This window comes from Grammomys surdaster, unplaced genomic scaffold (assembly GCF_004785775.1).
Source record: "Grammomys surdaster isolate TR1022 unplaced genomic scaffold, NIH_TR_1.0 219, whole genome shotgun sequence".
NCBI classification, from domain to species: Eukaryota; Metazoa; Chordata; class Mammalia; order Rodentia; family Muridae; genus Grammomys; species Grammomys surdaster.
The window spans coordinates 3320697-3346558 of NW_021604664.1; the positions used below are offsets into that span (position 1 = coordinate 3320697).

The 25862-nt window shown below is 53.6% G+C and overlaps 2 protein-coding genes across 9 annotated transcripts; one reads left to right on the plus strand and one right to left on the minus strand.

Moving 5' to 3' along the window:
- The first annotated feature begins 2157 nt into the window (after positions 1-2157).
- On the plus strand, positions 2158-14652 carry Egfl7 (EGF like domain multiple 7). Of its 7 annotated transcripts, XM_028772771.1 has the most exons (11): positions 2158-2406; positions 5006-5280; positions 6987-7080; positions 10461-10582; positions 10744-10860; positions 11787-11902; positions 12084-12179; positions 12339-12503; positions 13112-13176; positions 13624-13786; positions 13924-14652. In XM_028772771.1, exons 4-11 carry the CDS (start codon positions 10494-10496, stop codon positions 13944-13946), a joined length of 834 nt encoding a protein of 277 aa, XP_028628604.1. In that variant the 5' UTR covers positions 2158-2406; positions 5006-5280; positions 6987-7080; positions 10461-10493; the 3' UTR covers positions 13947-14652. The 7 variants fall into 7 exon arrangements, with proteins under 7 accessions (XP_028628604.1, XP_028628605.1, XP_028628599.1 ...); XM_028772772.1 differs by lacking the exon at positions 5006-5280; XM_028772769.1 differs by lacking the exon at positions 2158-2406 and having other exon boundaries at positions 5052-5280; positions 13013-13176.
- On the minus strand, positions 14495-25617 carry Agpat2 (1-acylglycerol-3-phosphate O-acyltransferase 2). 2 transcript variants are annotated; one of them, XM_028772773.1, is made up of 6 exons: positions 25231-25617; positions 18847-18980; positions 17826-18001; positions 17617-17712; positions 16238-16310; positions 14495-15300 (listed from the first exon to the last, which is right to left on the minus strand). In XM_028772773.1, exons 1-6 carry the CDS (start codon positions 25410-25412, stop codon positions 15125-15127), a joined length of 837 nt encoding a protein of 278 aa, XP_028628606.1. In that variant the 5' UTR covers positions 25413-25617; the 3' UTR covers positions 14495-15124. The 2 variants fall into 2 exon arrangements, with proteins under 2 accessions (XP_028628606.1, XP_028628607.1); XM_028772774.1 differs by lacking the exon at positions 17617-17712 and having other exon boundaries at positions 14643-15300; positions 25231-25437.
- Between the last annotated feature and the right edge of the window lie 245 nt (positions 25618-25862).

Consider the following 25862-nt stretch of genomic DNA (forward strand, 5'->3'; position numbering starts at 1 on the left):
TCTGACCTGGAGTATGGGGAAACTCAATGGAAGCCCAAAACTGCCTCACAAGGTGGACACTCACTCATCATCTCCCAGAGATCCGTGCCTCCATTGACCACTGTGGCAAACTGGTGGTCACCTGGGAGAGAGATGGCCCCCTTACTCCACCCTTGCAGAGCCTGGCAAAGCTTCAGTCCTGGCAGTCTAGACAGCTTTGTGACCACAAACAGATGTTCCCTTGGGGCTTTGGTGAGGGTACTGAGACAGCCCCTCCTCTAGACATGGCAAGTAGCACAGGGTCTGTTTGGCAGGCCTGACTGCCTTCCTAGCTTCTCTTTTTCTCTGCTTGTGAGTGCTCACAGTGGTTCTTCTACCAGGGAGAGCAGAAGAGGACAGGGTGGCTCTAAATGGAGGCTGGGGTGTTGACCCAACACCCACTTCCACTGACCAGACCTAGGACCTGAATTCTTGGGGACTTCCCTTTGCACCCTGGAGATACAGTATGTTTTCCCTGTTGTTAAGGGCTAGGTTGCCTGTCCATGAAGCTCAGCAAATTGGGGTAGGAGGAGCCAAGATCCCAGAAAGAAGCTACCCAGAGACTTCCCCCACCTCTTCCCAGTCCAGTCCATAACACCTCTGTCCTCCCTTGGGGCTCTTATGATGCTTCTGCCAAGGATTCCAGACTTTGGCCTGCTCCTCCTGGGTGCCCAGCACCGCGTTAGGAGTCAAGGAATCTGCTTAGGAAATGAATCTTTCCCTAGGGTGGAATCCTGTTGCTCAAGTCCTGATACCAAGAAAGCAGTAACATGCAATGCCATAGCACACTCACCAGAACAGCTAAAATGATAGCAGTCTGCAGACTGCCTGCTAAGAGTATGAAGGAAAGAGTCACTGGCTTCCTGCCTTTCCTGGAATCAGTAAGCCCTCAAAGATGCCCAGGTACAAAGAATGCATAAGTGTTTAGGTCTGGGAGAATCCTGGGTTCTGAGAGGCCCCACAGAGTGTAGCAGTGCATATGGGCAAATGCTGCACTATGCTCCCATGGACTATACCATGACCTGAAGTGGGGAGATGCAGCAGCCACAGTAACAGCAGTACCTGTGAGTCTTATGACATACCATGGGCCTAGAGTGGTCAGGATAATGGGCAACCCGGGCTGTGTCAATGGGGCTCTGTCTCCAGTCACTCACTGGTAACAGGACTGTGTTTGCATAAGTACTCATGCCTGCAGTCTCTATATCACTATAGTGCCAAGTGGCCACCACACAGGTGGGGGCTTTATTTTGTCTGCACCTGTCCTGAACTGCTTCTGTTCCCTCAAGGTCCCCTGTCCTTGTCCTGCTTCTTGGAGGGTGGGGAAGGACCCATGTGTGTAACCCATGGGACTTTGTCCTGAATGTGGAGAAAATCTTTAGAGGTAGACATGTTCTCATGTCACCCCTGTGAAGCTTTATGAGACATGAGCATGCTGGGCAGGGACTGAGGTCCAGGAGGGCCTTGATGGCTCTCAGAATGGGAACAGTGGCAGGAAAAGGGTGGCAATTCCTGCGTCATTTTAGAAGGACAGCTTTGGGGGCGATAGTAGAAGCTGAGTGAGGAGCAGTCCCCTGCCGCGGAACACCCTGAGGGCCGAATAGGGAGGTCATGGAGAGTTCTTACCTTTGGCTTCCACACTGAGTGGAGTGCACAGCAGGGTCAGCGAGGATGTGTGGTGGTCTCCAGGAAGAGAGCTGTGGGGAAGTAGGGCCAAGTGTCCCCCAGCAATGTCTCCTGGCAACCTACACTGCTTATGCTTGGGCTCTGCAGGGCCTTGGTTCACCATCTTTTGGTTTACTTCTGTGAGCTTCTGAGAAAGGCTGTCTCCTTGGAAACTGGATGCACTAGACAGACATCCATAACTTGTGATGCCTGATGAAGGGAGAGAATGGGGGAGGAGGGGAATGGAAACTCAGCTCATGCCACAGACCCTATTTCTCTCTCTCTAAACTCCCTTTTCACTGTTTAACTCCGTGGTGGACTATCGGTCCGTGCAGCACCTTGCCCAGTCACATCCTTTAGAGCCCTCAATGAGGACTGGTCATTCAGCCAGGCACATCCTTTGATGGGAAGTTAGGCCCAGCTTTGGTTGACAGAGCCATCCTGTCCCTAGGCCAACCACCAAGCTGGGAGATAAACAGGAAGCCCATCGCTCTGCTATGCAGTGCGCTGCTCTTTTCTTCCTGAGGTGCAGCTGGCTCATACGCCTGGGCCTGCCGCCCCTCGGCCTTGCACTGTTCAAGATGCCCATGAAGGTCTCTGCTGGGACCTGGGTCTTTCCTCTCCTAGAGCTGCAGAGGCCAGAAGTTCAGTGGTGAGGGATCCAAGGAGAGTCCTGGGAGACCAGGGAGGCTCTGCCCATCCCCTGTCCCTGTTCCTTGTGGGAAGGTAAGACAACTGTGTTCCTTTAACCATTAACCTCAGAGCATTCACAGGTAGGCTAGAAGGTAGTTGAGATATATGGGGAAACTGAGGCACAGTGTGGGGTGAAGAACTTCAGTTTCCTACTCTAGCGGTTCCTGCCTTTAGTGCCATTTCAATCAGCATGGGACTCTTGGCCTTGCTCATCTGGTCTCCAATCTGTAGGAGTTGTGGGAAACGAAGGGTATATGGGGCATCCTAGTGGCAATGAGTGATAGCTGCCCAAGTAGGAAGTGGCCCTGACTCCTTCCAAATTGCAATGACAGTAAGCAAGTGCCACCAGTGAAGAGAGGCCTGAAGCAGTAGGCACTTCGGGTGTGGAGAGGAGAGTCTCTGAGCACCTCCCTATACCACAGCTCCTTCTGTAGCTCCAGGGACTGTCAATCAGTGCCTCCTCCCCTTGGGGCTCCTCCTTTTTCTGTCTCTGACATGCTTAGTGTCAAGGTGAGACTCCTGTATCTGCCCTCTGTCAGCCTGCCCTCTGTATCTGTCTCTGGGATTGAGGATGCCTGTGAGTCAGGTCCCATGATGGGACTGACGTGGTACTCTGAGGCTCTGAACCAAGGATCTCTTTTCTTAGGTAGGTCTCAGTCTGGTCAGGTAGGGGCAGGGGAAGGCAGAATAGTCAAGGCATGATGCATGCATACCATCGGGCAACTGACTAGCAAAACTATGCACACTGGCTTGTGGGTCTTCACAGGTCTCCATGTGGCTCTGGTTTGGAGTCCTCCCTCCACACTGGTAATTTCCCTACACACAACTGTTGGACCACAACTGTGCAACCCTCAGCCATTGCTGGCATAGCCAGTCTTATGACTGGTTTCCTAGACTGATCTGAATCCCCTGAGGAAAAGAGGGCTCTGCTCCTGAGCTAACCTCTCTTACCTCTAGTCACCTGGCCAAGTCCCTTCCCTCTCTGAGCCTCAGGTTCCCTTTCAGTATGCAAAAGGATCTGGATCTAGCCAGACCAATGTTTGCTGATCTTTTGTAGATGAGGGAAAGGAGCTAGGACAGAGAAGGGCAGGCCTAGGCAACATGATACAGGGGTATCTCTAGGGCTGTGGGCATAGCCTACCTGACCTGACTCCCACTACTGGTGAGATACTCTGGCCCTTGTGGACAGGATAAGCCCTTGGGTGGAAACAGAGGCCAAGCAGAACAAGCCAATGGAGGGCTGATGGTGTGGGTAGTTTGTATGACTGAAAGAAGAGGTGGGAATGGGGCCTCCACCTATCAGGTATGCATTTAGGACAAGAAAACCCAAGAACAATCTTTAGACCCTGAGACCAACATTTGAATGCCATGAGCCCCTTCAATCATCACGGCTCTATTGAACAAGAACTCTCTGGTCCTCCTGGGACAAATCGGGGAAACTGAGCTCTGAGAAGAGAAGTAAAGTATCTTAATTAGCCGGAGCCTTGTTCCCAGTACACAGGATGAGCACTAGAGTAGCCTCCACCACAGGCCATGTTGGAGGGAGGGTGCTGAGGATATGAAGCAAGGGTGGGGGCAGCACTTCCAACTCATTGGTCCACCAGGAAGCTCCCAGGCTGCCCCACCTCCATCCCAGACCAAGTTGTCCAGCTGAGTGGGGTGGGAAAGAGGCAGGGTGCAGAAAGGAGGTGCCCAAGGCATCATCAGGCAGGCTGAGCCAATGTAAGGCCGATACTGCAAGCTCAGCCCTGGGGGGAAAAGGTTTGCTCTAGGTGCCCTCGGTTACAGAGGTCTGGGCATGTTCTTGGCAGCGGCCCAATCCTTGGCACTTTCTCCCTATCATCCCTTTCTATGGAGTCTGTGTGCCTGGCCCGAATTCTCCACTGTTGGGATCTGGGCCCCTAGGGAATTATAGAGCCCCATTGAAAGACCTTCTCCTTCCCATAGCCTGCTAGGGATAAGGGAGGGAGGAGAGGTTAGGAGGACTTTTGCTTCCAGGTCTTAGGGGTAGGCATCCCCTAGCACCTGTGTCAACTGAGCCTGCAGGCTTTCAGCTCCATCTGCACACCTATGGAGTCAGGGTGCTCACTGGCAGCCCGGGGAGCTGCCCTGGAAGGAAAGCCTGGCTTCTAGGAGTGTCTGAGCTGAGGTTGAGCTGGTGTTTGGCCCAGTCCTGGGCCTTTGGATCCACGGAGTAGGCTGGCCATCAGACTATCTGGCCTGCCTTGCCCACTCCAGCTCACATCTGAGTGCTCGCCACCAGCATTCCTCCCTGGTCATGGCAGTGGGGCAGGCTTTGCTTTCAGGTACCTGTGTCATGCACATTTAGGGAAGGTCCAAGCTCCTGTGTCCCAAAGAAGCAGAAGGCTACTTCTGTCACCTGCATGAATGTCTTGTGGTCCCACTATCTCTGTGGAAGTGGAAGGTCCTGGTCACACCCTCTGCTTCATACTGTTACAAGCTAGGTTGCCCCTGAACATAGGTAGGGTCTCTGGCTGCTTCAGGGCTAGACCCTGGAGTCCTAAGGGAACAACAACCCCCTCCTCCACAGTTAGGCCAGCCCCCTCCCTTAATGACCCCCTTAGCCCCTTGGCCTCCTGTTTGTTCGCTGACGGATCCCCTTTATCAGCAGAGAACACACACAGGAAGTCCGGCGGGAAGGGCCCATCCCAATCCTGATTTACACGGGATGGAGCATAAAAAGCCACCCTTCTTCGCCCAGGAGGAGCCTCAGTGCACTAGCAGGCTGCTATGCAGGCCACGAGGAAGGCTTCGGCTGACAGGACAGGCATGCAGACCTCAAGAGGGGCCTTGGCCAGCAGACACTCCCTTGAAGGGCAGGGTGAATTGCATGGTTGGCTCATGGAGGCAGAAGAGGAGGCCTTGGCCAGGCCTGGGCGGCATCAGGTATGCAGGATGGTGCTGCAGGGTAGAAAGTGGGCAGAGGGAGCCTTGAGTGCCCCAGAACTCAAATAGATGGCTGTGGCATCCATTAGCTGGATGTGGGTCTGCTCCACTGGGAGCTGTCCTCACTGTTAGCCATCCCTATCTAGCAGAGGAGACCATAGGGGCCTGTGGCCCAGCACTTGCTCTGGGTAGCTGTGCCTGGGCTCTACACCTCACCCCTGGATTCCCAGCAGCATAGAACAACCCCTGAAGGGAGAAGCTGAGAGCAGCTTGGCACCCAACCCACCTACTGGCCCACTCTTTTCCTCTTTGGAGGATCCCCTGGGTAGCCATCAGAGCTCAGCCCAGCAGGGTTGAGGTCAGGGCTTATGTCCTCCATTCTGCTGGGGTCAAGTAAGTATTTCTAGGGAATGGGGGTGCTGGGCAGGAATCAGCTCCTAGAGTGGGAACCCTGAAGTCACGTTTGTAACCTGGATGAGCCATGCATGTCGGGGGGCACAGATCAGGGGCTAGGATGAGCCTGTCTCTTGTGGGCTTTAGGCTTAGGAACAGCTTCCTGAGGTGCATTGGGGTTACCTGGGTGGTTTTGTCAGTCTATCTTATCTTCTAGTAAAGCCTTTTGATCTCCCTCTCCCTATCTCCAGCTCCAAACCCAGTGAGGCTTCTTGACCAACCCCATCCCCTCAGTCAGTAGCATCTCTGGGAGTACACCTTCTCCAGACTAGAATCTGGTTACCTTCAGCCTCAGTGAAGGCAGAGGGACAGTAAATAGCTAACCCAAGTTGCCTTCTGCCCAACAGACAGGGAGAGGGAATGGCTGGCCAAAGGTTCAAGTGACCACAGCTCCAGAAACCAAAATGGGACAATGCGAGGGCTGTGCAGGTGCCTCCCTCTCAGAGGCAGCTCGTTAGGACTGAGACTAAGTGACAGATGCTGTGCATGGGCTTAGAGAGCCAGGAGACCCAGGAACCCATGTACAACAATGGGCACAGGCCCATTTGCCAGAAGGATCTCTAGTGCAGGGTGGTAGCCACTGAACAGAGGAGAGGCATTGTCCAGGAACCCTTCCCTTCAGCGTCTGTGCACAAACAAGGTGGGCCAGAGCTCAGAGCTGCTAGGCCTTGTCTGTTAGTGTACAGGTTCTGTACACTGTGCTCAGCTTCAGAAGGGGAGGGGTCATCAGTTCTATTCAGTAGGGTTCTTACCTGTCTTTACAGAGCTCAGAGATGGAGGTAGAGATCAGATTTGGTTTTTTTGTTGTTTGTTTGTTTTGTTTTTGTTTGTTTTTCAAGACAGGGTTTCTCTGTGTAGCCCTGGCTGTCCTGGAACTCACTCTGTAGTTCTGGCTAGCCTCGAACTCTCAAACTCAGAAATCCGCCTGCCTCTGCCTCCCAAGTGCTGGGATTAAAGGCGTGCACCACCACTGCCCGGTTAGAGATCAGATTTGACAGATGGTGGGAAGGTGGAGTCAACAGTATAGCTAGCTAGGGTACCCTGTGTTTCTGTTGTCAGGGGCTATTTCTGCAAGCAGATCCTGAAGGCCAAATCAAACTGGGACATGACGGGGATACAGGGAGCATCTGTAGGTAGAGAGCAGACTGAAATACCATGGCTCTATGGAAGTCTGGACTCCAGGTTTCTTCCCAGCCCCCAGACATGAGAGAAGAAAGCAAGGCCCCAACTCATACTCCATTTCTGACCCATAGCCTCTGGCAGCAACAGCAAGGCGCTGGCCGTTCCACTTGCCCATAAGAACAGTCGCCACCAGTCCCCAGGGGATGACTAGAGGCTGGACCACAGGTGAGTCCCCAGTAAACCTTCTGGACAGCAGCCAGGAGCCCTGCTTTGCAGGGGGCATGCACAGGAACATGTGTTAACCAAGACATGGCTTGATAAGGCTCAGGTACCCAAAGAGTTGGGACAATTACAGAAGCAGCAGAGTTGCAGAACTAATTCAGAAATGGAGACTGGGAGAGAGAAAAGAAGACCAATCCAGAAGTCTGGGGGTGAAGGGCTGTCAGCTCCTAGGAGCACCAGGGGTGGTCCTGACTGTCTCAAATAAGGCAGTGACACCAGTGAAAGTGGCCAAGGGGTGTCAGGAGAGAGCCCACGGCTGCCAAGGAGGCTTGTGGTCACACCTAGATCTCATCTGTACTCTGCCCAGTGATCTCAGCCTAGTATTGTGGCTAGGTGTGTCATGATGCCGCTTCCATGGCTTCTAATACCATTCAGGAGCAAGTCATCAGTCAGGAGGCTGAGAGTTAGTCAAGTCCTTGTGGGAACCATTCGTGGCTCTCTGACTCCTAGAACCTGTTTAACCCTACTTCCTCAGCAGCCCCGTGATCCCTCTGCAGGGCTGGAGGCAGTCAGAATGCACGAAGGGGGCTCTCGCGGCAGCACTTAGAGGCTGGATTGCATCTAGAGCACCGGGTCTGACTTACTCACTGTAACACTCGGGAACTGCTGCTGCAGAGACTCAGTTTTCTCATCCGCGAAATGGGGATGGACAGTTCGGGGGGAGCCCGTGGGGCGGGGTAGGGCTCCCGCAGAGCCACCAGGTGGGGCGTGGCCGAGGGCGGGGCGGGACGGGACTCGGTCTCCCATAGCGCGGCGGCGGCAGTGGCGGCGCGTGCGCGCCGGACCGCGCGGTGAGTGTGGAGGTAGCAGGAGCGCAGGGGTAGGGGTGTGGGGGAGGGGGGGGCGAGGGTATGGAGGCAGCCTTGGCGGGGCCGGGGTGACCCGGACTGTTAGGTGCCAAGCTTGGGGGTGGCCACTCAGACGACTCTGAGCGATCGCAGGGACCCTAGAGGTGAGCGCGCGGGGGCCGCGGCTGGGATGGACCCCACGCCCTAGCCCAGGTCCTACGACCGCCGGGAGAATGAGCCCAGCGGCCTTGAGAAATGGCGACCCCTGCCGGCAGCCTGGGCTCCTCTCCCTTTACCCATTCTAGCTATATGACCTCCATCTGGCCACAACACCCCACTGTATAGCTCAGTCGGGTCGTCCTGGGTCTGGGGTGAAGGTTGCCACACCCTGCCCCTACCGCCGTGGAGCCTGGGAGGGAGCAGGGCCCAGGCCATGGAGAGGACGCCCCCACCGAATCTGGTCACCGTGCCTGTCTGGTCCACACCAATCTGTGGGCGCTGATATCCAGACACTTCTGTAGCAAAGGGACCCAGGGCCCTCTCCCTATGTGTCCAAGTCCCTCCTCTGCCGACCCAGCGCCCCTCCCCCACCCCGTACGGGGCTGTTGAGCCGTAGGTGGGGAGGGGAGATAGCTGGTAGGGCCCATGGTGATAACTTGAGGATTCAAGATTACTTGTCAACCTGCAGGCCACACCACAGCCTATGCCTAATGTGTGCCAGGGGGCACCCAGTGCCTGAACACCAAAGGAAAGGAACTTCCAGTCCCGTGCTGCTCTGGCCTCTTCTGTCCTTGAGCAAAACATGACTTTTCAAAAATTGAGTCTCTTGCTTTAAAACATAGTCCTCTTTCTAGACAGCTTATCTCTAGGAAGATTTGTGGGGGCAATGACATCTGGAAAGAAACCTTCCAGGTCCCAGGGGCTAGGCACACAAGCATGGTAGATTTTTGACACCCTCCTGAACGTGCCACGTGCTGACTTATCTTCCTTGGTACTATTCCTCAGGACCACCTGGTTTTTGCTTGGCAGGGTAATTCTCACCCACTGAAGGTGCCCTCCCCACTACTCCAGGGTTAACTTTTCCGAGCCACCTCAGACAGATTATAGCATATACTCCTACCTAGATATTTCCCTAGCCTGGGAGGGAGCAGGGTCCAGGCCATGGAGAGAACGCCTCCACCGAATCTGGTCGCTGTGCCTGTCTGGTCTCTCCACACCAATCTGTGGACGCTGATGTCCAGACACTTCTTACATTAAATTTCAGTTACTCATCTCAGAGCCCACTGCCTTCCTGCTTTACTTTGACAAATAGGTGGTACAGGAAAGAGGCTCCCAGCTACTTCCTACTTAGGACTGTGGCACAGGACTGAATGGACAGAGTAGCTCTGAGAAGTGGGAAGGATCTTGCTCTTTCCTTGAAGAGGGGCTTGGTCAGCAGCTAGAACTCAGAAACCATTTAATGCCACCACAGTTTACTACCAGAACTACTGATGGTGACAGGGGCTTCCATACTCTAGTGATGTCTTTAAGAAAACTGAGTCTCAAAGCAAGGGATTAATTAGCTCGGGCTCACTTACACAGTTCCTGGCCTCTTCTTCTCAGGGTCTGTAGGGTTGTACAGGATCTGGGGTGGGTGAGGGGAGCTGCCTCTTTAGGAAGCACCGAGAAGAGCCTTGAGTCAGCCCCTCCTCACTTTTGACTCTATGAAGGGCAGTGAGACAGCTTCCCTTTGTACAGGTCTGACCCAGCCACTCCAGCACGGTCACAGACTTTAAGTCTGGGCTAGGGTTTCTTGCATTCCTCACCAGCCTTCCTGCCTCAACACAGCCAGAAGAGGGCTGGAGATGGGCTCCAAATGCATGTTGGGGGAGGGTCCATGACATCCCAAGGACCACACATTAAGCACATTAGGGCCACTGCCCTTGCAGCTGGAAGGTGTTTGTACACGAGCTTTAGTCCAAGAGTGGTGCCCTCGTGAGCTGTAGATCACCTTGCTGGTCAGGATAGTCACACCCCACAATGGCCATGTATACCTACAGGTAGCTGACATCTGTATACTGTGAAATCCATAGTGCCCTGGGGGCTTAACAAGTATTTGACAAGCATTTGACCCCAAGCCCCAAAGGGCCACATAGGATGGCAAGTTTCCTGCTGTATTGGCTTTAGCTCCACCCACAGCATTCTACTGCAGACAGTGGAAGATAGACAGCCCTCAGTCCCACTCAGGGAAGGCTGGGGAAGGACAGGCTTGGTGCTCACTAAGGGCCCCACTCAGAACCTCAGGGTTTCGCCCCTGACCCTAGCATGATTCAGGTTCCTCCTGCCCCAGGAGGCCTGCTCTCTGTGGTTGACAAGGGACCAGCTTGGGTGGTAGAGATGGGCCGGAGACAGGAGAGAACTGGCACTGCCTTTGGATGCTATCCCTGGGATAGGGGTGGCCTCAGAACCCAGGAGGTGGCCAAGGGTACAGACTCTGCTGGAGGCCTGGACCAGGGGTTCTATAGGAGATTGACGGGATCCAACCTTTTACCTTAGGCCACAAAAAGAAGAAGTCTACCCCACTTACAGATGCAGACCATGTGGGGCTCCAGAGAGCTACTCGTAACATGGTTTCTAGTGTTGGCAGCAGGTACTACTGAGCATGTCTACAGACCCAGGTGAGTAAGGGCTTGGGCCTTGGGGTACTGTGGTCATGACCAGAGGCCCTCAGCTCTGCCCACAGCAGGCCCCCATACTTGGGAGAGAATCCTCATGTTTCTACATACCTGGGCTGGAAGAGTTCTGGCTCTAGACCACTAGCTGACCCCATCCCCTGTAGTCGTAGAGTGTGTACTGTGGGAGTTTCCAGAGCCACTGTCTCAGAGACCTTTGTGCAGCGTGTATACCAACCTTACCTCACCACTTGTGATGGACACAGAACCTGCAGCACTTACCGGTGAGTGCCCACTCCTTATTCCACCACACCCAAACAGGAAAGCCACACCCAAACAGGAACAGTCCCCGGGACCCAAGCACCCGCCTCACTCTGAGCTGGGGAGCTGAGACCATAACAGTGAAGCATCCTTGACATCAGGGATCAAGGTGGTACCCAAGGATGCTGTGTGATCACATCCAGCATTGCCCTGAGAGGATGTCACCTCAAAGGGCATATCCCATATGGACAGAAGTTTCTCAGCATGTCTGCATCCCTCCTCAGTGTTTACTCCTTCCTTCCCAGAAGTGCTAGCTAGAAAGTCCTTATTCACAGGGACAATGCTTACCTCCTCCAAGTCCTTGTCATCCTGGTCCTATCCTAGAGCCCCATCAGGATCCCCTCTCCCCATAAGGGCCCTGGGTGGATGTCCATGTGGAGCACATGGCCTCAGGACACAGCCAAGACGGCAGGTCCTTGTTCTGATGTGGGGAGTTCAGTCTCCTCCCTGCCTTCAAAGTACCTAAAAAAGGCCTAGGTGCATGAGCTCCCTCCCAGGCTCAAAATGCCAGGTTTCAGAGGCTCCTGGACCTCCAAAGTTAGCAGAGTGCTAAAGTCAAGAGAGCAGCTTAAGTACCAGAGAGCAGCCCAGAGTCCAGGGAAGAAAAGCAACCCAGGCTCCAGCTGGCTTTGAGGTGGCCATTGCAGGAAGGGGCCAGCTCTGCTGTATTCCCTGAATCTGTGTGTCATAGGCTAACTCAGGAAACTTGGTGGATCAAGTGGCACACACAGGCCTGTATGCTGACCCAAATGAGCTGGGGCTTGGGAAGGGAACCTCTGAGCCCTTGGGAGTGATGCTGGCCAGGTGTCCACAAACAAATGATGTGGGCAGGGTGCATCCTTTCTGAGGAAGGCTTGGAACCCCTCTGAACTGCCCTTACTCACCACAGAACCATCTACCGGACTGCCTATCGCCGTAGCCCTGGGCTGACTCTCACCAGGCCTCGCTATGCCTGCTGCCCTGGTTGGAAGAGGACCAGCGGGCTCCCTGGGGCTTGTGGAGCAGGTGAGGACAGTGTGTACTGTGCCTGATGTGAAGGACTCCACTTCCCACTGTCTAGCAGAGTCCCTGCTGCCTTCTACCCCTCAAGTAGTGCTTGGCTGCTGCAGGGCTAACCTTCCCTGGCTGCTGCAGGGCTCTGGGGACTCTCCTGAGCAGGTGACAGACAGGCCTCTCCTACCCACAGCAGTATGCCAGCCTCCATGTGGGAATGGAGGGAGTTGCATCCGCCCAGGCCAATGCCGGTGCCCTGTAGGATGGCAGGGAGATACTTGCCAGACAGGTAAGCACCACTCTTCTTGAGGGGTCTTCTTGGTGCCTTGTATATACTAGGTTACTGCTGGCTGAAGTGGGCTCTCACTGATAGGTGGATCTTAACAGGGCTCTGTGGCTAGGACCTTGCCTTCTGTAGACACTAGATTAACACCTTCATTTCTTACAGATGTGGATGAATGCAGTACAGGAGAGGCCAGTTGTCCCCAGCGCTGTGTCAATACTGTGGGAAGTTACTGGTGCCAGTGTTGGGAGGGGCAAAGCCCATCTGCAGATGGGATGTTCTGCCTGTCTAAGGAGGGGCCCTCCCCGGTGGCCCCAAACCCCACAGCAGGTAAACTTGCCTTTCTGACCTGCTATGACTGAGCTGGGTTGTGAGCACTGTTGTGTGGTTGAGCCGAACATGGAAGACAAGGGGCAGCTAGCCCTGGGTGGAGGCCAGCACTATGCTGTGAGGGCCGATTCCAGACATCCTGGACTGGAGGGAGGTTCCTCGACTGGGTGGAAGGGGCCACTTGCCCCTGAAGAGGTTTCTAGAAGGCATTGTGGAGCATTAGGCATACCTGGGACCCTCATCTCAGCCAACTGAGTGAAAAGGAGCCCCACCCTGGCTCTGGCAGCCTGGAGACGACGTGTCTTTGCCGGTGACAGCACATTATTACTTTTGGTACGCGCTGTGACATTTCAAACTCGTACCGTGAGTAATAATGCGCCGTCAGCAGCCCAGCTCCAAGAGTGCATCGGACCTGGGTAAGGACCACTGCTGGCACTTGGGTGGCCAGAGACTGCTCTGAGCCGTGAGCTTTAGCGGGCCTGAGACAGCCAGAGGCTTCGTGTCTCCAGGCTCTGCTCCCACAGCTGTGGCAGTGAACACAGGCCTCCCTCAGGCCTACGTGGGACAGGAACCTCCCCTCCCTGACGAGCACCTGGATCTGCCCCCAGGAGTGGACAGCATGGTGAGAGAGGAGGTGTACAGGCTGCAGGCCCGGGTTGATGTACTAGAACAGGTGAGGCTTGGTTTGGGGTGGGTCTTGCTGGTGTCCACAGACCCAAGTCTTTGGGTCTGTGGTTCCAAATCATGAGATGGTTGGGAGTCTTATGGGGAAGGGTCATAAGGATGCTGGCTTTCATATTATGTCAGGTACCATGTATGGGATTCCTCAGGCTGGGAAGAACTTAGCCTGTTATACAAGGACTCTGGCAAGTCTCAAGCCACAGGCCCCAAGACTCTCCTAGCTTGTCTCTGGGGTCCCAGGACCTTGTAGCTATATTGTGGGTCTGTTGTACACCCGTGCCCACTAGACCTTGGGGTCCTTCTCCTGCAAGCAGGGTCCTGCTGTACAGCTCAGCAGAAGCCTTACTTATCACGCATGCCTTTACTAGTCTTCCTTACATTCCCATGGAATAGGGGTCAAAGAGGCCGCTTGGCTTTTTGCAACCTTCCTTCCAAACAGAAACTGCAGTTGGTGCTGGCCCCACTGTACAGTCTGGCCTCTCGGTCCACAGAGCATGGGCTACAAGATCCTGGCAGCCTGCTGGCCCACTCCTTTCAGCAGCTGGACCGAATTGATTCACTGAGTGAGCAAGTCTCCTTCTTGGAGGAACAGCTGGGATCCTGTGAGTTCCACAAGACACCTCTCCACCCACAGAGATCCTAGGGAGCCTATTGGGTGGATCGCAGAGCTGGGTGGATGGAACTACCTCTGGGATGGGTGGATATGCAAGTTTACACCCTTTTTCCTCTCCTGCCCTAGGCTCTTGCAAAAAAGATCTGTGATAGCATCTCACCGCCCAGGTTGGATTGAGCTGTCATCCCTAGATCCCTTCTAGCCAAAGTTCAGGTGCTGTTTGTCTGGTGGTGCCTGTGAGCAGAAGGCCCTGCTTGCTTGCCCCTCTTTAAGAGGTTTCTAGGACCTGGGCATGGAGCGTGGGGTCTTGTGTGACTCTTCAGTGGGGCTTCCAGGAAAGGTATGAGAGCTCCCTAAGAGGTAAGGTGGAGACTGTCTCCATCTTTGTCATAATAAAGCTGGGACTTGAGCTGCTGTCAATGGCTGAATCAGGACTGCACAGACACTGTCAGACACTCTCCTGCCTTATAGGCCTCAGGTAAAGTGAAGGGTCTTTCTGTAAAAAGGAGCTGCAGTAGGCAGTCCTGAGGTCCCAGTTTTCCCTTGCTGGTTCCCTACACAGCCAGAGGCTAAAAGGCAGTTCTTCAGCCTATGCCCTCATGTGGCCAAGCCCGTGTCTGCATGCCATGGACCCCACAGTAAAGCAATGCTGGCTGATCACAGCTCACCTGCAGGCAATTTGTGGGGAGGAGAGAACTTACACACTGCAGGCCCAGAGATGGGCAGCCATCTTTACTGCCCTTTATCCTTGGATGAGGGCCTGGGGAAGAAAGAACTCTTACCCACCCTCTGAAAGAGATCTCTGGTCTCTAGGCACTTCTGAGAGTTCATTTATAAAAAAAAAAAAAAAAAAAAGAACCAAGTACAGCAGTGATTTGTGACTGAGGCCGTCGGATGGTGGGGGTGGCAGGCTCTGCCCTCTGGTGCTATGTGAACCAGGCTTCCTTGATACTGGGAGACCAAGTTCCTCCTCTTCATGATGGCCTGATGCAGGCCACTACCTGGTTTCTGAATGTTTGTTCTGCATGATGGGCCTTAGATAACGTGTTGCCCGCTCCTAAGTGTCTTGTGGTCTTGTGGGTCAGCCCACCTGCTGGATGGCCACACTGGATTCTGGAGGCATAGGCTTGAGGTGGGAAGTTACACAGGGTCCCGGGTCTGAGGCCTGTGCCAGAAAGGGCTTCATGTTTCCAGGCCCCGGTGAGAGCCAGGCCAGCAGGGGAGCAGGATACGGTGATGTTTGCTAAGTGGAAGGCTGTGGTTCTACCCATCCTTCAGCCTCTGCTTCCCACTTGTCTCCCCAGCTCCCCTGCCCCTGTAGCCTGGGCTACTGGGCTGGCAAGACCCCAGGCTCCTTAATGGCAGAGTTCTCTTGGGGAATCTCAGAAATTTGTAGAAAGGTGGCCCTCATGGACTGGTAGCAAGTGTCCACAAGCTTGGTGACATCAGCATCCGTAAGGCCATTGGTAGGGACAGCATCCAGCACTTGTACCCTGATTGTTCCTGTGGAGGAAGCAGTGGATGTCAGGGGCTTAGAGGCTTCCATAGTGCTGTCCCTCACCCCTACTCACCCGGATTCCTGCTGCCCAGCCTCTCCTTACCAGAGCTTGGCCATCTGCAACTCCTAGGCAAGGTACACATGTTTGAAATTGAGGCAACATGTGTGCCCAGGGATCTTTAGCAACTCTGCCTCCATGAAGCCACTCACTATGACTCAGGGTATCCGTGCTCCCAAAACTGCACTCAGGATGATCCCTAGTCATCCCCTAACACACTTGCTCCTCTGTCCTCCTTGGTGCTGGGCACTTGGGGCTCAGATGCTGGAGACAGAGTCTGGCTCATCCCACTGCCCTTAAACCTCTCACTACGCTGACTCCCACATGCATCACCCACATGCAGACTCGGTACCTGCGTGGAAGAGGCAGAGGCTGCAGTTGTGATCTGCCCCATATAGGGGAGCCTAGACAGCTTAGAATCCCACCCCTCACCAGCAGGGGACGCTATAGGTCCCTATTTCTGTTGTACAGCCTGGACCAGCCGTGCTCACAAGAACTCTACCCTGTTTAGAACCTGTTTTTCAACCTGAAAAACAGAAAAACCCATTTAGAAAAAGCAATGAGATGATGCGATGGTTGTTCCAGATTCATTCATTCATTCACTACCCAGAAGTGGGAACTCTGCTAGTAGGGGCCCAAGTACTGCTGAAGTAGAAAGGACCCATGACGGGGTTGGGAGAGTACTTGTCTAGCATGTGTGAAACCCAGCACCACATCAACTAGGCAAGGCAGTACAAACCTATCATCAATCCTAGCACTGGGACCGTGGAAGCGGGAGAGTCAAGGTCATCCTCAGTCTGGGGTACATACAACCCTGACTCAAGAGTAAATAACAGAGAACATGGCAGGCTCTTGAGCTCCTGTGTGCTTGACGGCTCACTCACCTGAGGTGAAGAGCTTCGTCTTGACGTTGTAGAAGGAAGAAAAAGAGGAGTACACCACAGGGATGATGGGCACCTGCGGACAGGGATGCGTGCTGAAGGGCCACAGTACACAGGAGCTGTGCTACTGCTAGGTAGCCTTGTGCCTCGCCTCCATCCAGCTTGGCCTGGAGTTTCACAGACTCATCCTGTTCCCATACCACCTCCTCCAGGAAGCCCTCTGGGCTAAGTACTTGTTTGTCATGCACCCCCCCCCCACCCCAGGTCAAAAATATCCTAGAAATAGAAGGGTAGGGTTTTAGCCAGCACTGGGGAGGTGGAGGATGGATCCCCTCTGCCCTCTCACCCCATCTCTTATTCCCAGGAAACTAGGGGAGAGGGGCTGGGGCCTGTTGATATGCCTGGAAGGCCCCAGGGTCAACTCCAGTGGTGGCAGGTAGTACTGGGGGTAATAATTAACCCTGGGCGCCAGAGCCTGGGCAAGAAGGTAGGTAGGCTGTACCCTAGCCAGGCCCTGGGGGAGGGGCAGGAAATGATATGTCTGGATTCTTCTGCCCTCTCCACAGCTCTTAGTTTCTCTCTTTCCCTGGGGTTTACCAATACCTCAAGGCCAAGGAAGACCATGACTTCAATCCCAGGCCCAAGGACCACCTGTTCACTAGATCAGAGGTCATAGTGCAGTTGCCTGTTCCAGCCTGAGTTTCCCAAGTCCCTCGAACCGATGGGAACCTCAGGGAAATGGTACATGCCACCTTGTATAGGCTTGGGCACCAGAAACCCAGGAGACTGGCTGCCACAGGGTTGATGGGGCTGAGGCTTGCCAGGCAGCAATCAGTAAAGCAGGATAAAATTCCTTCCCTTGTCTGCCCAGTGGTGGCTTTCCCCACACAGCAGGGACAAGGGGCATGGCAGACACTCAGGGACACTTCTGATACACACTACCTTCTCCTCACAGGTTAAGAGGCAAGGGAAGTACAAGGTCCAGGAGAGAGGTCATGTGTGCTTCTCAGAACTGGGTTTGCTGTTTGCCTATGCCTGCTCCTCAGCCTCACTATGGTCAAAACCCAGGACCTGGGGCATCAGGGGGATTTCTAGGCATGTCTGCCTTAGTATACTGAGTAAACCGGCCACCCATCTCCACTTTTCATGAACCCCTAAATGAGGGTGTGGTGAGACTGGCAGTCAAGCTCTTAGAGCTGCCAATGGTCACCAACCTGTCCAAGTAGTAGGGACTGAGCTGGTGGGGAGGCCCTTTCCTAATAAGGTGGAAGAGGTCCCTGAAGGCCAGCAGTCCCCAGTCTAGCTAGGATTTCATCTTCAACCCTAAACCACCCTGACCCATGTCCCAGCTTCCCATCCCAGGAGGGCGGAGCCTGGCCTACCTGGGCCTGGATGGCCAAGTAGAAGGCACCTTTTTTAAAGGGCAACAGGTCCCCATTGTCGTTGCGGGTACCCTCTGGGTAGATCCACACTTTGAGCTGCCAGTAGAAAGGAAAAAACTGCCTAGGCTGCCCACACCCTGTGTAACCACCCCCGAAAGCCATGCTGCTCCTTGTAGTAGGCTATCCTGCCATGCTGTGCCTATACTCACGTTGTCCTTGACCATGAGGTTGCCCAGGTCGGCCATCACAGTCATGGCAGTTCTGGCTTGCTGGCGGTTGATGAAGTAGACACCCCCAAGGTACATGATGAGGCCCACAGGCCCTGTGAACATTAGCTCACGCTTGGCGATCTGCACACAGCGCTTAGGGAGGACTTCCATGAGACCTATATGGAAGAGAGAGGGAGAGGGGAGAAGAGGGTGGGAGAAAGAATGAGAGATGGAGACAGGAGAGAGACATAGGAGACAGACAATGAAAGAGGATTAGAGCATAGGAGAAATACACAGAGAGGGAGAGGAAGACAGAGATAATGAGAGACAGACACAGATGGATAAGCAGGCAAGGGAGAGATAGAGGAAGCAGAGACCAGAGAGCGACAAGAGAGACAGACCCAGGAATGGGTACAGAGAGAGACAGAGAGAGGAGAGAGACAGAGAGAGAGAGGAGAGAGAGGAGAGAGAGGAGAGAGAGGGAGAGAGTGAAAGAGAGAGAGAGAGGGGGAGAGAGAGAGAGAGGGGGAGAGAGAGAGAGGGAGAGAGAGAGAGAGAGGGAGAGAGAGAGAGAGAGAGAGAGAGAGAGAGAGAGAGAGAGAGAGAGGACAGAGATAGAGGCAGAGACCAGAGATGGAGATTGAGAGACACAGGAGGGAGAGAAGAGGAGACAGAGACACAGAGACAGAGGGAAAAATGGAAGAAAGAGATAGGAGAGTCACAGACAAAATGGAGAGAGAGGTAGGGTTTCGGGAGAGGGAGAAGAGAGAACAGCTTCAGAGCCCAGTTTGGCTCTCCCTGGGGTAGAAGGGGCCCACCCCTGACTCTGGCCTGGTCTTTTCTCTTGGGGAATAGCCAAAGTGGTGCAGTCCTGTGCCTCATATCTGGCACAGCTTGTTGCTCTTATTGACTAGCCTGATGGAGGTCTTCTTCTGCGCTAGCCCCAGCCAGAGACCCCAGCCCACCAGGGCCCATGCTGAAAAAGATATCATCTCTGTGCCAAGCCTTGGTGGCAGCCTACCCATCATGTCCAGGATGCTCTGGTGATTAGAGATGATGACACAGGGACCATCCACCTCCAGTTTCTTCTGTCCGCTGACCTCAAAGCGAAGGCCATACACGTACTTGAAGGACCGAACAAACCAGCTGATGATGCTGAGGGCAGAGATATCAATAGGCAAAACGAGCTCCTTTAACAAACGGAGGGCAAGATGGGGAGAAGGTACAGCAGGCAGCACAGGACAGGGTACTTGGGCAGAAGAGTCCTGGGGGTAAATCAGCTCTGCTCCCTATCCCCAAGGGCACCTGACCTGTTCTCTACTCAGCCCCAGTCATTGAAAAGAGACTGCCGTAGGTATTGACTATAGGGCACAGGTAGCCTGTCTCCTGCTTTGACTGACAGAGCAGGGGAGATAGACCCCAACACACTTCGTTCTACGTGTACATTGGCATACCCCACCCCTGGGACTCCAGCAGTTCTGAGGGAAAGGGTCCCTTACAGGTTATAGCTACCTCTATACAATGCAGCAGATTCACACTGGTTCTTCACAGCTACTTTTTTAAAAAAAATTATGGTAAAATCCACATGCCATAAAAAAATCCATTTTAACCACTTTTATGCACTCAGCTTAGTATGTGAAGGCTCCAGTATTGGACTGCTACAGTTGCTGTCTGTCCACAGAACTTTCTCTTTCCAAACTAATACGATGTCCTGATAACCCCTGACCCCATCTGTCCCAGTCCCAGGAAATTCTTGCTGCTCTGTGTCCCTATATAAGTGGCTTCCTGTAAGAACCCAGTGCCCCATCAAGAACCCAGCAGTAGAAGAGCAACTCTCAGTGATGAAGAAACTGAATCTTGGAGAGGAAAAATACTAATCCAGATCATGACACTAGCCATTGCTTCCCTCGGCCTGAAACCTGGGATCTCTCCTCAGGCCTGCCTGCCTCAGCTAGTTCTCTGGCCATCTCATCTTTGGGTCAGACTTCCCTATTACTACAAGGACAGGTAGACAGATCCTAAACCCTCACGAGAGAGTGGTCATTGCTTTGAGATTCTTCTCCTACCCCCAGTTCCTCATCTTTAAGTCACAGCTGTTGGGATCCCTGGGAAGCTCCAAAGGGACAGAGAAGATAACTTAAAGGAGACAATGTGTCAACACAGAGAACTGTCCAGTCTCATCAGCTGTCAAGAGGCATAGGCAGAGGCAGGAAAGGATCCTGGCCTTTTACTCAGATGCACACTAGAAAGACTTAACAGGGCTGGAACAGAGTCTCTTGCTCCTTCTCTAGGTTAGAGCCAGATGTATCTGGAAGGCAGAGGTTGGTGGCTAGCTAGATCCCCAGGAATTCCCGCTAAGACAGCACCAGAGAGATGTGGATAATCAAGTTTTCAATCATGGGAATTTGGAAATACCTGCACCATGAGGCAGAGGAAATGCACAGGGATCATAACTGACTCACTGAGAAGAACACATAATTTATTGGAGAGTGTGTATATGTTGGGGGTGGAACCCAAAGCCTCTGGTAGCCACACCCCCAAACTCAGGGTGAGGGCTGAGCATCCCTCAGGCTGCATTTGAAGTATCACAAGTAGAAAGCTCCACATTTGAACTCATGTGAGGAACCAGTCAAAGGCAAGCATACTACAAATGCTCTAGGGAGTGCCCTCTGGGTGCATGTACTCAGTACATTTGACACATTAAAAAAAAGGTCAAGTCCAAGATACCTCATTAGAGATGTATAACTCCTCTTCCAAACCTCAAATCATCCAAAATCTAAACAAGTTTATTTCTGAACGTTCTCTGCGCCCCTTCCCAACCCACTTTTAAAATTTTAAGATAGGGTTTCACATAGCCTAATTTTACTAAGTAGCCAAGGACAACCTTGAACTCTTGTCCCTCTTGCCTCTACAGTGCTAATGCTGGTCTTACAGGAATGCACACTACACCTTGGCTTTATGCAATGGCAACTTCATGTACAGTAGGCAAGTAATCTACCAGCTGACCTATCTTCTCCATGAGTATCTTGGATAAGGATAATAAGTCAGTCTGTAGTTGTCAATAGGAACACATATTCCCATGTCTTGCTGCAAGGGAAGAGTTTTCAGCCACATCTAGACTGTGCCTACTGCCAGTGGCATGTACATGTATGTGCCCTCTTTCTGTCTGTCCATCTCTCTAGTACTGGAGGTGGGTTAGGGTGATGGGACCCAGGGCTTCATGCAATACTAAGCAAGCACTCTACCACTAAGCTACATCACTCAACACGCCCATTTTTAGAGACAAAACACACATAACATTTATCACCATGGGCTAGGAGGGTGGCTCAGTGGTAGAAAACTGGATCAGTTTTCATAAGGCCCTGGGTTCCATCCATCAATTAATCAATAAACAAGTTTTTCCCAGACAAAGGTGCCAGCTAAGCTCTACAGATGTTATGTAGCTGACAGACACCAGAAGTCTAAGTAGGAATCTTCATTCTAACAGGGGAGACATCATCAGGTACCATGCCTAGGACTGCAGGCCTATCATTGAGCTCTGCTCAGACACAGCTGCTAGATAGGTCCTTAAACCCACTCTACAAAAGCTGCACAAATTCAGGTCAGCAAGGTTAGTGACCTGTCCCCAGGAATGAGGAAGCCACGTGTACCCAAGTCCATCTCCTAACAGTGCTTCCAGCCAAGTGAGGTGTATGGTCAGAGGGCACCCTGGGGCAGGACTATGGTTTCCCATACTGCCAACTAACTTTGTTGGGTTCAGTCCTCTGTCCTATTTGCCTGTTTTGTTGGCTTGGTAGCCTGGCCCCACCCAGCAAGTGACTCCTCTAAAGGGATGTGTCATTCCTAGTATGACAGCCTGAGCTGCCAACTCAGTCTAATCCTGACCATCCTATCCTTTCCCCTAAAGGATCTGAGTCCCAAGCCCTGCACCTAGGATGAGATGCCATGTGCTCTAGTCCCTGCTCCATGTTGGGACTTGCTGTCTCTCTAGTATACCTCAGTAGGGGCAGAGTCAAAACCATTGGAAGCCCAAGAGCCTGGCAATAATGAGTGCCCAGCCTGTTGTTCTGGAAGCATGGCTTCCAGCTGTAAGGCAGTGCCCCCTGCTCCCCGAACAACTCCTGAGTTCCTGCTTTGGACCAGACAGTCTGTAATTCAGTCTGGATCAATACTTTCCATCTGTGACCTGACCTATATGTTTCTGTTTCCACTTGTGCAAGGGGAAGAATGCAAAGAGCTACCTTGCATGGGGCTGGCTGATGTGGTAACTCCACTCTGCGGGCCTGTACCAACAGTAGTCTACTGATTGGGACACGGGCAGATCTAGAACAAGAGTAACTCCAGGAGAGGGGCCTTCTGACCAGATTGGGTCCCTCCCATACCTGCCCCAGGCAGCTATACCACAGGCTTGGTTGTTCTCGTGGAAGGTCACTGGTTGACCCTTGCCCTGACTTCTGGCCTTGAGTTTGGTGGGTGGAGACTTGCTAGATAAAAATGCGACCTTCATGGGCCTACCAGGGCTACCCTGCTGGAGAATGGTAGGTAGGGGAGCCACTGGTGGGTCTGGCTTAGGGGATGGGAGATCCTACTAGGGCCACTTGGCAGAGCAGTTTTCTGACAAGCATTCAGGAGTGAAGAATAAGATAAGGGCAGGAGATTGGGGCTAGAATAGGACTTCTAGCCTGGGCAGACACCCAAGAGAATAAAGGTAGTAGGTGCCAGGGGGCAGGAGAGAGAACACAGAGGAAGGAGGAGTAGGGACTGACCCATTACCCAAAGGCAGCCAGAGCTAGGCTTCATTGTTCTCAAAAGGTCATGATGCCACCACCATTGAATCAGGAGAGGAAGGGGCTCTTCATGTTAGCACTGTTCTATATAATTCTGTTTCTGCTAACCTGCAAATGGCCAGGACTTTTAAGGATGATGCTGACTCTTATGGCCTATGCCAGACCTAGGCAGCAGAGAGGGGGCTTGGTCAGGGGTCAAAGCTAAAGCTCAGCTTATAAACTAAGACTAGTTCCTGAAGGTGCTAAGTATCCATTGTGTTTCCCCGACCCCAACCCTCACCCTCCACAGATGCTCGGAGAAGACATAGTATAATGACAGGCTATATCACTAGAGCTTTGGTTGGAAGAGAGGCTTGTTCTTGTTTTACTGGGGTCATGGTTCGTCCCCCTTCTGTGTGTGTCTTTGTGTGTGCTTTATGGCTAATTTGTTCTTGTTAAGTTAACCCAACTTCGCAGCTGAGCAAAATTCTAAATTGCCTCCCTGGACTTTACTATCCCCTTGTCAAATGGTATAACCAAGGCCTCTGCCTCCTGTTACCCAACTCTGGTCTGAACACAGGGAAGGGCTCTACATGTATAGCCCTTCCTTGGCCTTAGCCCCTAAGCTATGTCTGAATAGTCATACTTGGTCTCTGTGTCCCTAGCATCTCAGAACTCTAAACCAAATGACAAAGGCTTCCTCTAGAAACTAAGTGCAGACCAGGCCTGCCCCTCTAGGAGCTCAGGATCTGACTTACAGCTCTATAGTGCCTTCAAATTAATAACAGCACTCGAGAGATAGCAGCAAGTGCATCTTTGAGTTTAAGGTCAGCCTGGTCTACAGAGTGAAGTCCAGGACAGCCAGGGCTACACGGGGTTTTTCTAAACCCTGTCTAGAAAAACAAACAAAAAACCAAAAAAATAAGATATGACCACAGCCCTTAGTGCAGCAGTTTTCAACCTGTGGGTCTCAACCCCTTTGGGGGTCAAATGACCCTTTCACAGGGGTAGAATATCAGATAACTTGCATATCAGATATTTATGATGCATAACAGTAGCAAAATTACAGTTATGAAGTAGCAATGAAAATTATTTTATGGTTGGGGGAGGGTCACCACAGCATGAGGGGATATTAAAAGGTCACACAGCATTAGGTTGGGAATCTCTGCCTTAGAGTGACTGTATGCAGTACCCGTGGGCAGCATCACCACAGCTGAGCCGCTGAGGGATGACAACAGAATTTACTATAGACTTGCCTTCTGGGGTTCGATTCCCAGAGCTCCCTGTCCTGGCTGGGGAGCTTTGGCCTTTACATCCTTTCCTCCAAATTTGCCCAGCCTCCAATTTGAGCCTTACTCTCAAATTGCTTTTCTGAACCTCAGTCCCATCTGTTGCCCAGGCAGAGTAGCATCTGCAACCCAAACTTGGCTGGCCTTGCCCAGGGAAGCCCAAGATGGGGACGGGTCTATATGTGGACTGAGGAAGCCTCCACCTCCTAGACACCCAGTCTCTTTCTCTCCCACTCACTGCTCTTCAAGGTCATTCCTGGAGGATGTCATGCTCACAATGCTCCAAGGGCCCTGCTGTTCCTATCTCAACACATCGCCTTAGGAGGATTTAAGACAGGGACCCTAAGACAGGGTGAGGAGCAGGCTGAAAAGTGCAAAGCCAGGGTACTCCTGTCTTCTCTGCAGGGATCTTCCCTGCCTGCCTGCTCCTGAAGTCTGCTCCCAGGGACACTGGATGGAGGTGATAGGTCACTATAAGCACCTGAGAAATGAGAACTGGAACCCACAAAATATGGCTGGTCAGGACAGCATCCTAACCCCAAAGACAACCAGATACAGCAGAGAGTCAGGAAACCATCATTCACGGTCCCTGTAACTACCGCAGGAGAGGTGGGGCTTCAGGGGCCACAAGGTCCGAAACACCCAGCCAAGGCCAAGGCCAGGACATTGCAAAACCCACCGGCTCAACAGTCCAAACGGGGCAGAGAGAAATGTAGCAACAGTCTCCTGGGAGTGTGGACAGGGAGAAAGGACAGGAGGCCTTTTCTCTCGGGCAGCCTTCATTACAGGACAACCTAGCCTGATCCCCCTACCTGTACCTTCTGCTAGTCCACTAAGCTTCCCTGCTCTGTGAGATGGACAAGGAGGATTCTGGCCACAGCCTCCTTCCTTCTTTGCTAACAAGCCAGGCCCAAAGACAGCTCAATCCCCACCCCCAGAAGAGGAAGTTAATGACAAGGAGAACCTGTGGCTACACCTGGGCACAGGTGTCTTCTAACAGGCGGAGAGGTGGGCGCACGGACTGGAAGCCTGGCTAGGCCTCGGTTTCCCTGCTGGTGAAAGCGGGATTGGGCCTGTCTCACCTTCGCTCGGCCCCCTCCCTCTCTCAAAGCTAGCGGCGCGCACAAACCCGACACTCCACACTGAGCGCAGGGGGCGCCGGAGGGCCAAGCCCTACTGCCGTACACGCTGTGACGCGCGCTCCTGGGGACTCGGGACGGGAAGCCGCGTCGTCCGAGGCTCCGGACCGTGGGGACAGCGGGGCGGGCGGGGCAGGAAGGAAAGAACGCGAGGAGCTCAGAAGTTAGGGAAGCGGAAGCGCGCGCCCATCCCGGTGTCCGGCCCCCTTGCCTCATGTTATCCACGGTGCGACCGCCGTGGCGCAGCAGGCAGACGATCGAGGCCGCGGCGGAGAAGGACATGCAGAGCACGCAGTAGAGACCGACCTTGGCGTAGAACCTGGCTGTGCGGCTCAGCTGCACAAGCAGCAACAGCAGCAGCAGCGCCGCGGTCAGCCATGGCCACGGGTCCATGGCGGCCGCACCCCAGCCCCGACGGCGCCGCCGTCCGCCGCCCGCGCCCCTTTTGAGGAGCGCCGAGGGTAGAGGGCGGGCCGGGCTGGAAACCCAGAGCTAGGTGCGGCCGTCCCGCCCCGTTCCCGCCCCGCCCCTCCGGGCCTGGCCCTGCCGGGGGGCACCGCGCCCCGCTCCGCCCCGCCGCGTCCTGGTCGCGGACCCCGCCTCCCGCGTCCCTCCGGGTGTCGCCCTCTCCGCCCCGCTCCGCCCTGCCACCCTGTCCCTTGCGGCAGGACATTGAGGTTCCCTCACTCGTCCGGCGGCTCCCATCTCTGAGCAGCCGGGTGGCCTGGGCTCTGGCGTTGCCTCCCACGCCCCTGCACCGCGGCCCAGGGCCACAAGTCCCCAGCCGGGCACCGCAGCTCCCCAAGGGCGTGCAACCGGCCTAAGACGTGCCCATTATGCCAG